Here is a 15,328-nt window from a genome sequence, read left to right as displayed (position 1 = left end):
CCAGAGCTCTTTCCATTAACCCATGCTGCTTCCCATAGGCCCTTGCATGTGTCCAAGTAAAGTGGCACTATAGTGAGCACTTAGGAAATATTTGCTGAACTGAATTAAATCTCTGTTCACCTACCTTCTTACCATGAACCAGGCTGAGTGTGTGTCACTAACTCTCAGGGGTGAGACTGGGAGTCACTGGGAGGCCTGGCTTGGGCATATACCAACTGCATGAGCAATGTCAGGTGACAAAGCCTCTCTGAAGTTTCTGATGTTTAAAATGGGAACAATAGTGGGCATACTGCATCATCACAGTGTTCCGTAATTTTAAAGTGCTACATTAATCTCCTACGTGATGAAGAGAATGTCTTCGCTGATTCAAGATGTTGCAGAGCCTTGATGTTCATCATTCTACACATCCTTTCTTATCTAATCCTACACATGAAGAAAAGGCAGAGAATAGGGCTAAATGCATCTCAAACCAAAGAGACAGGAGAATTGTGTTCTGGGAATAAATCCTGAATTATTAGATTTTTTTTTCTACTGTGAGCTTCCTTTCCCAAAAAATTAGGCCATCACCCCAAAATGTGAATTGTTAGTACAAAATTCAAAGGCTTTAGAATATTAGTAATCTATATCATTTTTCTTGTTGTAACAGAATTCTAGCCCAAATCCTGACTTGGATCCCACCAAATGTTACAAGTATGGGTGTAGAGCTTCTATAGACAACTTATGAAAGTGTACAGACAAGAATCAGAGAGGATAAGAATGTATGGATAAGGTATACTTTCTCCTGTCAGGAATGCCTATGTGGACGAAATCCCGGCTTCACTGAGGTATTAAGAAAATTCTTCCTTAAACTGCTCTGGGAACATAATTTCATTCAGATTCAATGTCAGGCTCTGAGCCCATGCTCATTTGCATGGCTGTCCTATTGGCCTAAAAAACTTCATAAGCTTCAGAGAATACGTAACTTGGCTACTGTTTCTTCATTTGGCGGGAGAATCCTGACTGAGATCTATCCCCTTTTCACCATGAACATCTTTCGAGATAGCAAAATGGCAGCTGTTCCAAATTCTGCCTTTGATCAATGAACTTCTAACTCAGACTTGATGAATTAACGCAACTCACTGTCATGTCCATATGAACTGCCTTACCCTTCCCAAGGGAAGCTCTAGACTAAGGAGTACTTGCCTCTTCCAGGAGCCTCTGTTTCAGCTCTCGCTCAGTTTCCAGTTTCTGCTGTAAACTTCGGGCATTCATTTCCAGCATGGCGTGCTTCTTCTCCAGGTCATTGAGCTAGACATGGGGAAGAATGAGATGGAGAGCCACAGGTGAGAGGCAAGCAAGCAACTATCACACACCCACAATCCTTGACACAAACAAGGGACAGGGACAAGACCTGGGATTGCTATCAAAGCCAGGGGGCCCTTTTCAGCAACTTAGAGAGTCTTTGACAGTTGCCTGAGGGGAACAGGTTGAGTGATTTGCCCAAGGCCACAGAGCCATCACATCTGTGCAGGAGGCAGCCTGACACTTAGGCCAGTTCTCTATCCACTGTGCTACAACTCCTTCCTAAAAGTTAGAAAAGATGCTTTTTTTAAAAAGAGGAAAAAGATCCCCAAATTCAGTATCAACGACGAGTCTCATAAATCTTTACAGACAGCAGAAGAAAGGAGATTGGAGTGGGAGTCAAGAGACCTGGATTCAAGTCTTGGCCCCAACACTTAACAGCACATGACTACAAACAGATCCCATAATTTTTCTGAGCTCCAACTTTTTTATCTGTAAAATGATTACTTGCTATGAGGGAACCGCCTTTTAAGTGTTAAAAGCCCTGCTGAAAGGCAGGCTAGTACTTTAAATCTCCTCACTGTAACAACATTAAACCAGCATGGCCTAATGGATGTGCTGGATGAGGGGAAGCCTAGGCTCAGAATCTGCCTCTGCTATGTAACTCTCAGCAAGGCACTTCATCTCCATAGGCCTTGGGCAGCCCCTAATTGGTCTCCATCTACCGAATCACAGATAGGGTGTCGGCTGTGGTGGTGGAGGAAGATCCCACACCAGAAGTCCCCCATCCTGCCAGACTCACAGAGCCTTCACACAGTGACAGATAAATAACTCTTCTCTAAAGCAAAGAGACACAAGAAATTCTGCTTCTACAGCACCAAGACCTAAGAGATGGCTGTTCTTTGGTCAAATCAAAAGCACTTAAAGAACAGGGGCCAAGAAAAGGCAAACAAGTTGTTAAAGCATTTCTCAAAATTAACTATAAAGGGGTTAAAGTTGTCAGTTCCCTCTGCGTCTTATGTCAAGAACAGCAATACGACTCAAGAAGGCTCAAGGCTCCGTGGTAAAAGAATGCCCCAAAAGGGCAATTTTAACCTGGAGCATCTCCCCTCCCTCATCTCCAATTTCTCCCAAGCTTCAGATTCCCCTCCTGCTTTCTCCTGCCGCCCCACACTCCCTCACTCACCCCTCAAGCCTGGACTCTCCACCTCTCCTCTTACCCAGTTCTCGGCCCCAAAACGCAGCTTCAGGCCTCCTCACATCACTGAGACTGTTCCTGATTGCTAAATCTAAGGACCTTTTCTCAGTCTTCATGACCTCTCTTCACCATACGACACTATTCTCCTCTGGGTTTTCAGGGTGCTGCTCTTTCTTGGGTCATCTCCCACCTATATGACTACTCCTCAGTATCCCACGGGTGAACCCCAAGGCTCTCTTCTGGGACTTCTTTGTTCTTCTCTCTGACAGACTTCATCAGGAATGGGTTCGATTATCATCTCTAAGCTCAGTATAACTGGTAATTAATTCTCAGAGCTATATATCCAGTCCTAGACTCTCTCCTGAGCAATTTCAAGATGGATATGTACTTGCATCTTAAACGTAAAACAGAACTCATCATCTTTCCCACCCAGATCCATCCCTGTTCTGAACTTCCTGACTTCTCTACGGAGAAGCATCGTTCTTCTAGTATCCCATGTTCACAATCTCCATGTCATCTTCCACTTCTCATTCTCTCTCCAACCAAATACCCAGTAAGTTGCCAAGTCCAATAGATTCCAGCTCCATAACTGTCATAGCTCCCCGCCCCAGTCTCTACCCATGCAGCTGCAATGCTTGTTTTCAGGCTTCTATCACATCTTTCCTGGACTACTGGAACATCTCCTAATTGGTTCCCCCTTCCAGTCCATGCTCCCCACAGCTGCCAAAGCGACACTCCTAGATTATCTATCTGACAATGTCAATTCCCCCTCAATGAGGCCCAGCATCTTCCCATCCGCTACAGGAATCAAATACAAACACTTTGGTTCAGTCTGGTTCCAACCCTGTCTTGAAGAACAGCTGAAGCCTGAGAGCAATGCAGGAGTTAACAAACACAACTTCCTTCGTTAGAGATGATGAGCTAAGGAAGGCAAGTAAGTGAAACTCTGAAGTTCTCTGCTCTGTTCAAAGTACCAAAGCTGCAAAGTGCTGGGGTCCCAGTTAAACCCATGCCTTCTGGCTCCCCAGGCAGGGTTCTCTCTACTCCAGCCTGTGATCTCTCTGCCAAGCCATCTCTCCAGCCCTTTTACACAAAAGCCACAGTCCAGCCAAACCACCCAATCTGCTTTTCCTCACACATGCCATTCCATCTGTCCATCTCACTCTCATGTCTCTGCCCAGGCTGTCTCCCATACCTGGAATGCCTTCCCTCCCTCTGCGCCTCCACCTCTTATAATGCTTAGCTTCCTTCAGAGCTCACCCTTTTCCTTAGATTCCTCACCTAAAGAACTAATCCAAGAATTCCATCAATACGTTTTTATTCAACTAATCAGATTTACCTCCTAGGACTATTAGCGAACAACAAAAAAGGTTCACAACACTCTGCAAACATTGTCAATGAGAATTTCCCCACGAAGTACAGCACGGTGGGAGAGCCCAGGCTAAACATGTAGCAGCTCAGGGTTCTAGGTGTGGCTCTGTCACCAACCTCTGCTAGGTAAGTTCCTTCCCTTCTGTGGGCATCATCCCCCTGAAAATGAAAAGTTGGATGTGAAGACTTCAGAGTCATTCTAGGTCCAAGAGTCTATCCATCTACCACATCAGTGAACCTCGGCCAAAGAAAGGAAAAAGGGCTCATTAGCGCCATCGGTGCTTTGACACTAGAAATGATAATCAGCCGAAGGAAGCGGCAGTAAGGAACACAAGGCCATGTCAGGGGTGCTGTTGTTTAATCACTAGCTGTGTCCAACTATTCATGAGCCCTTTTAGAGTTTCCTTGGCAGAGACACTGGAGTGGTTTTCCATTTCCTTCTCCAGCTCACTTTACAGATGAGGAACTGAGGCAAACAGGGTCAAGTGACTTGTCCAGGGTCATACAGCTAGGAAGCTGGGGGTGGATTTTAATTCAGGTCTTCGTGACTCCAGGCCTAGAACTCCATCCACTGAACCACTAGCTGCCCCCCATGTCAAGGATACTAACTCCCCAAACTGTTCCAGGAATCATGAGTGCAGAAAAAAAATTAGCTTGTGGCTCCAGATATAATATGGACACTTCACTGGCCCAACACAACCCTGTCCCTGATAACCCCTTTAAAGACTAGTGTCACCAATTGGACTCTCAGGCTGTCCTATCATAGTAGAAGGAGCACTGAATTCCAAGTCAGAAAGAATAGGCCAATTTCTGGAATTATCATTTAGTTAATTAACCTTGAGCAAATCATAACCCCTCTGGCCTATAGTTCCCTCACTGGCTGTGAAGAAAGTGCTTAGTAAACTGTAAAGCACTATATGGAGTTGAGGTTTTTATGATGGCAAAATCGTACTGGGTTAGCTTTGGCCCTTTTCTTTCTTTTAAAAAAAAATGTCTTTTTAAAAGACTGGATCTCCCAATGTCACCCAAACTTGGACAAGTAGGGGCTCCTCATGAGCCCAATCTCACCCCCTCTAACAGGCATGGATGCTTTGACATGAGCTACTTCCAATCTAAGTTGTTTAGTGCCTACTTGAGCAACCCAGCGGCTCCCCCACCCTTGGGGGCTCACCACATTGAAGCCAAACTTAGTGTAGCTGCCTTACTGGCCCATCCCACTGCAGATCCCTAGAGCAGCCTCCTGAAGAGAGAAGATTCTGATGGGTGCCAGCATGCACAGGGCTTTGAAGGTGCTGCCCACCACCTGGACTAACCTTATCTGAGAGGCTCTCAGCCTTCAGCTTCTGCTCCTTCAGGGCCTGCTGCAGAGCCAGGATCTCAGCTTTGTGTTCCTTCACGGCCAGCTCCACCACCTGACGAGACTCCGTAATACGCTGATCGGCTCTTACTCTATTCGAAAAATAAAGCAAACCTAAGTCAGCATTCCCATCCTTGCTTTAGGACAGAAGGAGAAAAGAAGTCACCCGAATTTCCTCTGAGAAGTAAGGAGGGCTGAATGAAGGGCAAAAGCACTGTGGATTTGCCCAGATCTCTACAGCATCCTTCCTGTGGCTTTGACTGCCCTGTGGTCTGCAGACTCTATCCTTTCCCTAACAAGCCCTGGCTCTGCCAGAAGGCCTGATGCCAGATGTCAACGGCAACATGCAGATCTGTTACAGGAAGTGGGCATATTTGGACTAAGGATGAGAAGATTAGGGGGCTGTCTGGAGGAAAGACTAGACGTGTTCTGTTTGGCTCCAGGAGGCAGACCCAGGAGCAATGGGCTGGATGTCAGGGAACACTTCCCAACAAAGAAAGCTGTGGCCTGGAGGACTCCTCAGGGATTCAACAGTGAGGATTATGTTCATGAATGGCTGGACTACATGGTCTCTGGAGTCCTTTCCAACTCTCAGATTCTGTGATTCAGTGATGCGTGACATGGGTCTGAAACCTGTCATTCAATCCCTGCATGACCTTGGGCCAGTGTAAGGACATGGTCAGGCTCTCAGGGAAGATGGGGGTGGGTGGGAGGGCGTGGACTGGCTGAAATCACTAGGTTTCTTCTGTCTCTAGACCAATGCTTCTGTAATTCCATCACCCACATTTACTAGAGGACAGAACCCATTTTAGGCCTCAAGGAAGAAGAGGCTAACAAGCTCCTATTTCGAGACTTCTGCTGACACAGGCTAAAGGCAAAAAGATATTTTAAGCTTCAACTGTGATAAATACAACCTATCAACACTATCATAACCTCTCACAGGATTCAAAACAAAGGAGTCAGTTAGTCAATATGTATTTGTTGAATATACAGAGTGCCCACAGCACCCACAGAACAATATACATATTGTTGGGAAAATAATTTCTTCTATCCAAAGGTTAGAAAGTTTAAAAAAATTTTACAAGGAAGGGGCTAATTTCAGAAAGTCTGAAGGATACTCTATGGATATACTATAAGCACTTAAATTTGCTACTAAAAGGAGAGTGGAAAAATAAGAAAATCAGAATGGAGCTCTTTCAAAACTGGTTCTCAAAATAACCCCAAACTTCATAGAATCACAGGATTTGAAGGTTAGATGAGATGTCTGGGGCTTGTCCAACCCAACCTCTAAATTTAAAGATGAGGAATCTGAGAGCCTTCAGTAAAGCCAAGTGATGTCTCCAAGGTCACACAAGCATCAATGCTCAGAATGTGAACCCAGGCCTTCTGACTCCAAATCTAGTGTTCTCTTGACCTACAGGGTGTTACATGTACCATGTACTTATTATGTCTCCTGGTTATAGCTCTTTGTATGTGTTTCTGAAGTTCTCACACTCAAACAAATTGCCTACAAGAAACAAAAATCTGTGACAGAACCAGACCCCAAAGGCTTCCAGAGCTGGAGCTGATGCAGTCTGTGGCAAGGCCTGGAGAAACTCTAATAAAAGGACCTCAGAACAGCAGCTCACCTAGGCAGGCCCTCTGATCGGAGGACAATTTAAAAAACTGGATTTCTCTCTCCCACACACCCCACTGAAAGTGTAAGCTTTTATCCTTATTCAGTTCAGCTTGTTCATGGTTCCAAAAAATAGGGAATGCTCCTCAAGCCAGACAGCCCAATGCTAGACAGAGATTAAACATGGAGCCTGAGGCCTGGGTCTGCATCCTCTACCTGGCCCTCACTCTTTGTTTGGACTTGGACATGTCCCAGCCCCGCTCTAGGCTGAAGTTTCCTCACTTAAAAAGAGGGAGTTGGACTAGATGACTCTAGGGTTCCTTCTAGCTCTAGAACCAAGATCCATATGAGCCATGAGTTTGTAACTATAATTTATCATCAAGAAATCTTGGAATTGTGCTACCTGGTGAAAAAGAGAACAACCAACCAACAAAGAAGGATAAACAACAGTTCGCACGCCTGCTACATGAAAACAATAACCCAAAAAGAGGTGAACATTTCTGCTAACAATTAGAATGTTTTCCTCTGACTCCCAACGCCTTTCTACAAACTAGTTGTCCCTACCTCTTCTCCTCCCCCACAAAATGATTTAAGATCCTCATTTGTGTCTCATGATTTCTCTAACTTGCCATAGTGGGCATGGAGACCACTCCATTTGTGATGTGTGAGAGCATCGCAGCATTAGTTCTCATTCTCTGTCTCTCTCTCTCTCCTCTCTCTCTGGTTTTTCATATTGAAGGATACTTCCATAAAGAACTTCAAGAACATTTTTCAAAAGCAAAATCCCACCTGCTCTGCTTCTCAGTATCCAACATTCTCTGTAACTCTCGGACCCGACACTCAAACTGGGACTTCTCATCACCAAGAACACTCCGCCAGGCCTCCCACTGACGTTCCTTCTCCAGAAGCTCATCATTCAGGGCCTCTAAATCCATCACTTGCTCTTCTAGCATTGTACAAGTGGTCTTCAAGGCTTCCATTGTCTGAAAAGATGAGTGTGACTAAGTTTCTGACATCAAGTGAGAATTCTTTAAATGTCTTTCACAAAAGTACAAATTGAGCATCATCTAAACTTTGTATCTGAGGCAGCATCCAGTGCAAATGTTCTATGCAAAACAAACACTTAATAAATGCTGTGGGCTGTGATTTCTGATAGCTGTCAGCCACCTCAAGGGAAGTACATAAGCAATAATAAGCTGATGCATATGTGATAGTTCAAGGTTTGCAAAAGGCCTTAAATATATTTTAGTTGATCTCTGCAAAACCTAACCCTAACCCATTTTACAGATAAGAAAATGGAAGGTCAAAGCAGCTTGCAGAGCCAGTAAATGATAAAGTCAGGATTCACACCCAGGTTCCTCTGGACACTCCAGTCAGTGCTCTCTGCAGGACACTGCCCTGCTTCATCACTTTTGTGCCTCTGCCTGCCATAATTCCGCTTTTATACTAACCTGGGTCCAGGGCGATGAAACCAACAGTTAGAGGAAAGTAGCTAAATATAAGTATCCTGATGAAAGAGGAAACTACAGCAACCTTTTCAAGTGATGCTAGGATTTTGTAATCCTTCAAAACTAAAATCTAACCAAACTGTAAATATTTTAAAATTCTGAATCCTTGATAATGGATTGTGAAAAGAATCCATTGGTGGGAAGACCTTTTAGCCAAGCGCCCTCAGTGCGGATGACTTGGGACCTCCCTCCTCCTCATGGGGTTCTGGAAATGTTTACTTGTTTCTGGCTGGTGAGCTGCATCTCCCTCTCAGTGATTTCCCGGCGGAGATGGTCCACCTCACTGCGCAGCTGTACCAGCTCATCCGTGGCGCCAGAAGCCTCATCCAGCTGCTTGGACAAGTAGAAGTTTTGGTTGTTCAGCTCTGCGTTGTCCTCAGTCAACTGGTTCAGTTGCTCTTCCAAGTCTGTTATCACCTAAGAGGGTAAAGAATATGGATTAGACTTATCCCTGGTTTTCAAACGAGCATTCTCTTCCTAGAGCCCCTGGGGCTTTAATGCAGCCGACAGACAAGCCTCAGAAGCTGACCTGGGTACCGGCTCCCAAGCACAGCAAGGATGCGCCTCAGCAGGGAACATATCTCAGAAGCCCCCCAGAACCCAGAATAGGGCTGAAGGAATGAAGCTCCCTCTGCATCTGGCACATGAGCCCAAGGCAAAGGAGGCAGAAATAGTGGCAGACTGGACTTAGAGCCGGACACCCGGGATCCAACATCCAACTCCAGTCCTTTCTAGTTTTCTATGAACCAGAACAGCTCACCTTTTATGGAGCCATAGTGTCATCTCTTACAAAATGGATGTAAAAACACTTGTGCTCCCCACAGCACAGGGTTGTTCTGAGGATCAAAGGGGAAAGTGGCACATAAAAGGCAGCTCTTATTATCAATCAAAGGCACACTGATTAAGCATCTACTATGAGCTGGGCACAGTGCCAGGTGTACCCAAGACAAAAGTTAGGAACCAACCAAAACAGGCTCTGCTCTCAAGGGCTGGAAAAAATATACACACATTAAATGCAAAATAATGGGGTGGGGTAGAGGGGTAAGATTAGCAGCTGGAGCAGGAAAGTCCTCACTAGAAGACACGATCAAGAAACAAGTAGAAATTATAACAACAGCAGCTGGTCCTTGGCATGTGTTATCTTATTTGATCCTCATGATAACCCTGGGATGTAGGTGCTATTATTATACCCATTTTACAAATGATGAAACTGAGGCTGAAAAAAAAAAAGGTGAAGCGATATGCTCAGGGTCACACAGCCAGCAAATGTCCGAAGCAACATTTGAACTCAGGTCTTCCTGGGTCCAAATCCAGCACTCTCCACTCTTTGCTATCTGTCAAAGAGACAGGCCAAGAGGAAGTGCATTGCAAGCATGGGGAGAGTCTGTTGAAAGACACAGCTAAATAATTTTTATAAGTTTTAAGAGGATTATATAAATGTAAAGTACTATTTTAATGGATGTGGTTTATGGAAGGAACAAGTGAGATTTATGGATAATGTACTAAAAGTATGAGTTTTATTTTTTAAGGAAAAATAAAAACATAATGTTATTGCAACCAACTACAAAAGCTGAAATTCATTTGTGAACTGATAGAACCATGCTGGAAAGCAATTTGGAACTATGTCCAAAGGGCAATCAAACTGTGCATACCCTCTGATCCAGCAATACTATTAGTAGGTCAGTATCCCAAAAAGATCATAAAAAAAGGGAAAAGGACCTATTTGTACAAAAAATATTTATAGCAGCTATTTTTGTGGTGGCAAAAAATTGGAAATTGAGGGGATGCCCTTCAATTGGGGAATGGCTGAACAAGTTGTGGTATATGAATGTAATGGAATACTATTGTGCTATAAGAAATGAAGGCAAATCTCAGAAAAACCTGGAAAGACTTAAATGAACTGATGCAAAGTGAAGTGAGCAGAACCAGGAGAACATTGTACACAGTAACAGCAACATTGTGCGATGATCAACTATGAATGACTTAGCTCTTCTCTGCAATACAATGATCCAAGACAATTCCAAAGGACTCATGATATAAAATGCTCCATCTCTGCAGAAAGAACTAATACAATCTAAATGTAGATCAAAGCATACCATTTTTCACTTTATTTTTTTTTCTTTCGATCTGTTTCTTCTTTCACAACATGACTAATATGGAAATATGTTTTACATGACTGCACGTATACAACCTACATCAAATTGCTTACCATCTTAGGGAAGGGGGAAATGAGGAAAAAATTTGGAACTCAAAATTTTTTAAAAATGAATGTTAAAAATTGTCTTTACATGTAATTGGGAAAAACAAAATACTTATTTGAAAAAAGATGAAATTCAAAGTATAGAGGGTAGAGCCAAGACGGCAGAGTTACAGCAAAAGGGATAGCAAACCCCGTTCCCTCTAAAAAAATTTCTCCAAATAGATCCAGAAAATGCACCAAACCAAATCATGATCAGCCAAGAAAAAAATCAAAATGAGTCATCTCTTCAGCCCAGGTCAGCACAGGGACCCAGATAGAGAGGTTTATGGACACAATCTGGCCCGGAACATTCCAGTGCCCAGATACTGTTTCCAAGAGGAAGAGGAGGTCTCAAACCCAGACCAGGGTACAACCCCTTGTGCAGGGTATAGGAAGAGGTGCCGAATGGCAGCTTTGTCACCTTCTACCCAGGACTAAAGCACAGATCCAAGATGGACTGAGGAAGGAACTTGTACCCAGGAGTTAGGAGTGGTTATAAGCTTAAAAGGAGAGAGTTCAGAAACTAGCTTCGGAAGTGTGGCTCTGATCCCTGGAGCAGAGCAGGGTCTTAGTTCCAGCTTCTGCCACAATATGATGCCTGCAAAGGAATAATGAGGGCAGGAAACCCAAAGGACACCTGCAGTTCTATCACTGAACCGTAGAGATTTCCAGCAGGCTGAGGAGTGCAGCAGCTATCTACTGCTGCCCAGACCCAGGTCAGAAACTTGCAAAGTTTAGACCATGGGGGAAGGGTTGGGGTGGGGACCAACAATCAGATTCTGCTCTTGTTAGGACTGCTGGAGAAGCAGCGAAAGCTTTCAGGAATAAGACAACACTCCATACCCCAAGACACTAGCAAGATGACCAGCTGAGGCTTTCCCTCCAAGAGTACATGGAGTCTATCCCTAACATAAAGTGAGAAGTCAAAAAGGAAGAGGTAAGAATGAGCAAATAAAAACAAAATCCCATTATAAAAAACTATTGTGATGGCAAGGATGCTTAAGACACAAACCCAGAAAGAGAGAATGACTCTAATACATCTGTAAGTAAAGCATCAAAGAAAAACACATCTTGGGACACAGTTCAAAAAGAATTCCTGGAAGAGATAAAGCAAGAGTTAACAACTGTTTTTAATCAATGAAATATGAGCACTAGAGGAAAAACTTGGGGGAAAAATGAAAGAAATGAATTGAAAGGGGAATTAACAGATTGGCAAAAAAGGTACAAAACCTTGTCCAAGCAATAAACTCCCTGAAAACCAGAAATGACTAAATAGAAGCCAATCACTCCATGAAACAAGAAGAAATTTCAAACAAAGTCAAAACAATGGGGAAAAAGAAAGAAAAGAAAATATAAGTTAACTCAGAGCAAAAACAACTGACCTGGAAAACAGATCAAGGAGAAAAAATTTAAGAATCACTGGACTAACTTAAAGCTATAACAACAACAAAAGAGTCTTGATATTAGATTTCAAGAAATCTTAAAAGAAAATCCCCCAGAGCTCTTAGAACCAAAGGAGAAAGGAGAAATAGAAAGAATCCACCAGTCATCTCCTAAAAGAAACCCAAAAATGAAAACCCCGAGGGACATTATAGCAAAAACCCAGAACTTCCAAGTGAAATGTTTTTAAAAAGTGAAAGCAGTCAAAAAGAAAAAATTCAAGTACTGAGAAGCCACAGTCAGACTCACAGAAGGTTTTATAGCTACCACCATAAAGGAATAGACAGCTTGGAACATGATATCCCAGAAGGCAAAGAACCAACAGTCAAGAACATCTTACACAGAAAAACTGAGTATAATCCTTCAGATGAGAAAACAGGTTTTAATCTAGTACTATGCCCAGAACTTAGCACAGTACCTGGCAGAGCATCTGCTTAATAAGTGTTAATTAATTGAGTGAAGAAATAGAGGACTTCCAAGCATTCCTAATGAAAAGACCAAAGCTGCAAAGAAACTATGAAGTTCAAACACAAGAGTTAAAAGAAACAAAAAGGTAAATGTCAGCGAAAAATGACAAAGGACTGCAAAAGGATAATGTACTCATATTCTAATATGGGGAGATGATACCTGCATCCCCTCTGAAGCTTATCACTATCAGGGATCACAGAGGGGGTCTCATAAGACAGAAGGTTTGGGGGTAGTTCTTATCTTGACGATTTTAAAAGAAGAAGGGAAAGGAAGAGGAACACACAATGGAGAGCACAGGGATGGGGAAAGGAGAACAGCAGCTGACACGTGAACTTCACTTTCATCTGAACTGGTCAAAGGAGGGAAGAATAGTTGGTTGGATATATGTGGTTGGTTACAAAAATATGTCACTCAACAGGAAAATGAGAAGGGGGAATTAAAAAGACAATAGACTAAGGAAGGGATTAGTTGCAAGCAAAACAAATTCTAATTAAGATTGTACAAAAAATATTAATAGTTCTTTTGAAGAGGCAAAGAATGGATATCAGAAGGGTTGTCAATCAAGGAGAGAATGAATAGAATAAGGGCATATAAATGTATACTATGGTGCTGTAAGAAAGGATGAAGGGGGTGGCTTCAGAGAAACCTATTGAAGACTTATATAAACTGATAAAGAGTGAAGTAAATAGAAACAGGAAAACAATTTATACAATGACAACAATACTGTAAATACAACTCTGAAAGACTTAGTAACTCTGATAAACATAAGGACAAACCACGATTCCAGAGCACTATTGATAAAACATGTTATCAACCTCCTAATGGAGAGATAAGGGATTCTGAAGGCAAAATGAGACATGTGTATATATATTATTTTTAAATTTTAGACATGGCCAATGCGGACATTTGTTTTTCTTGGTTACATATGTTTGTAGCAAGGGCTTAGTTTTTCTTTCATATTTGATGGGGAAAGGAAGGAGGGAGAGGGGGCATATTTTTTGCTTACTGAAAAGATTAAAATTTAACTTAATTAAAAACAGTGAAATTTCCCTACGACTATCTCTAAGCAGTCATAATTTGGGTTTACTGTTTACTTATTAATCAACACAACAAAGTAAGTCAAGGACCAGTGTATACAATCTCTAGGGTACCATCTCCCAGTACTTCATCTATAACCTTTAGCCTTAGAAGTCATCTGAGATTCACAGAAGGTAAAAGGTATCTAGTAAAGGTCAGAGGCTGGGTTTGAACTCTTCTTGATTCCAAGTCCAACAATCTATATTATCACATGCTGCCTCCTAAGCAAGATCAAAATACTTGTATGAAGAAAGACTGACCAGCCATAACTCAAAGAGAACAAAAGTATTTTTTTTATTTTGGCGACATCACCAGTCATCAATTAATTTTCATTCTACGAAAAAAGAAGAAAAGTGAAGGGGATCAAAGAATAGACCTGCAAATGATGCTGGACTACAAACCCCAAACAATTTTTGACAATTAAATTACATATTAGAAAATTAGAAGTAAACACTTAGAAATTGTCATATTTTGAGAAGGCTTTTTCACCTTGGTTTTCTTCAAATAAATGGCTGAGTGATTTTCATTTCAGGTCATTCAGCTTTCCCCCTTGGAGCTGTTCAGTGCCAATTCTCAAAAAACACTTTAAGCTTCAAGAATCTGAGCACTTGCTGGCAATTTGGGAACAAAAGGACGAAAAGTAAAATTTTTAAATTTAGTTTTTAAATGATTTGGATTTAAAGAGGGAAAATACTCTATTTATGAATTGTTGCAATCATTCCAAAATTATCTCCATTTCTTCATCTTTGGATGATTCCTTTTTTTAAAAATCTCAGACAAAATCATGGGACATCAGTTAAGTAAATGAGACCAAGTCTAGGTCAGAAGACATTGTTTTGCTTCGTTTTTCAATTTTGCTGTGAATGTTTTGTTAATTAAAAATGACCTTTTCAGTGAAACACATAGGCCGGTAAAATCTTTTTAGCTGTCAAACATCAAATTAATGGCAGATGTACTTGTTTGAAGTATGAAGCCATACGTACAATGGCACATAAGTTTTATGTAGTCTAGTTCTTTGGGTAAAACAGACCAAATTCCTCTTTCTTATTAGGAAAAATGGGACATATTTCTAATATTCTCAGAGTCATTATACCTAACAGGGTATTTATTAAGCACTAGCATTCCCTCCAGCTGTCTCCAACTCAGAGTCCCAGAATTACAAATAACAATGTTGACCACCAAATGCACTAAGTATTCATAACATTTTCCAAACTGCATAATAAACATCTCCAGCTAACTTCTGTCTCCGTAGCTTCCTAGTCAAAGTTGCAAAGTGTCCGGCTAAATATGCTCTAAACCAGGGGACCAAAAGTCCATGAACTTGGTATCTTAATAATATTTAGCTAATCATTTCAGTATAATTGGTTTCCTTTGTATCTAATGTACTTTATTTTTACACATATAAAGCTGTAATACAGGAGCCTGTAGGTTTCACCAGATGACCAACAAAATGCAGAACGCCTGCTCTAAACCACAGATTAGAAAACTTGGGCTCTGCCTCATTTCTGCCCAGGGCTCTGAAAGACCTTGTGACTCAATTTCTCCATTTGTTGAATGGAGAAGTTAATGGACTTGCCGAGTCATATATCTTGTAAATGTAGAGGGCTGGCTTGGAACCCTTGCTGATTCCAAGTCCAGCAATCAATCTCTACTGTCTTTACTACCAGCGTGGTTTTCTAACTTCCAAACTTTCTCTCAGAGTCCTCTTTTAACCTTCATTAAAATAAGTGAAGAAAAACCAGTGAAATACAGCAAAGGACATATGATTATTCCA

General features: G+C 42.0%; 1 protein-coding gene across 3 annotated transcripts in view; it reads right to left on the bottom strand.

Moving 5' to 3' along the window:
- Positions 1 to 15,328, bottom strand: part of CIT (citron rho-interacting serine/threonine kinase) — a 164,291-nt gene that overhangs the window by 35,476 nt on the left and 113,487 nt on the right. For all 3 annotated transcript variants that reach the window (XM_036766956.1, XM_036766941.1, XM_036766948.1), the window contains 4 exons: positions 8,550 to 8,747; positions 7,612 to 7,805; positions 5,164 to 5,299; positions 1,183 to 1,287 (listed from right to left, as the gene is read on the bottom strand). In XM_036766956.1, the coding sequence (XP_036622851.1) occupies positions 1,183 to 1,287; positions 5,164 to 5,299; positions 7,612 to 7,805; positions 8,550 to 8,747 (633 nt within the window). The remainder of the gene's footprint in view (positions 1 to 1,182; positions 1,288 to 5,163; positions 5,300 to 7,611; positions 7,806 to 8,549; positions 8,748 to 15,328) is intronic.

This window comes from Trichosurus vulpecula, chromosome 1, assembly GCF_011100635.1.
Source record: "Trichosurus vulpecula isolate mTriVul1 chromosome 1, mTriVul1.pri, whole genome shotgun sequence".
In the NCBI taxonomy this organism is placed as follows: Eukaryota; Metazoa; Chordata; class Mammalia; order Diprotodontia; family Phalangeridae; genus Trichosurus; species Trichosurus vulpecula.
The sequence above is the reverse complement of the archived record's forward strand: the minus strand, read 5'-3'. Positions and strand labels throughout refer to the sequence as shown.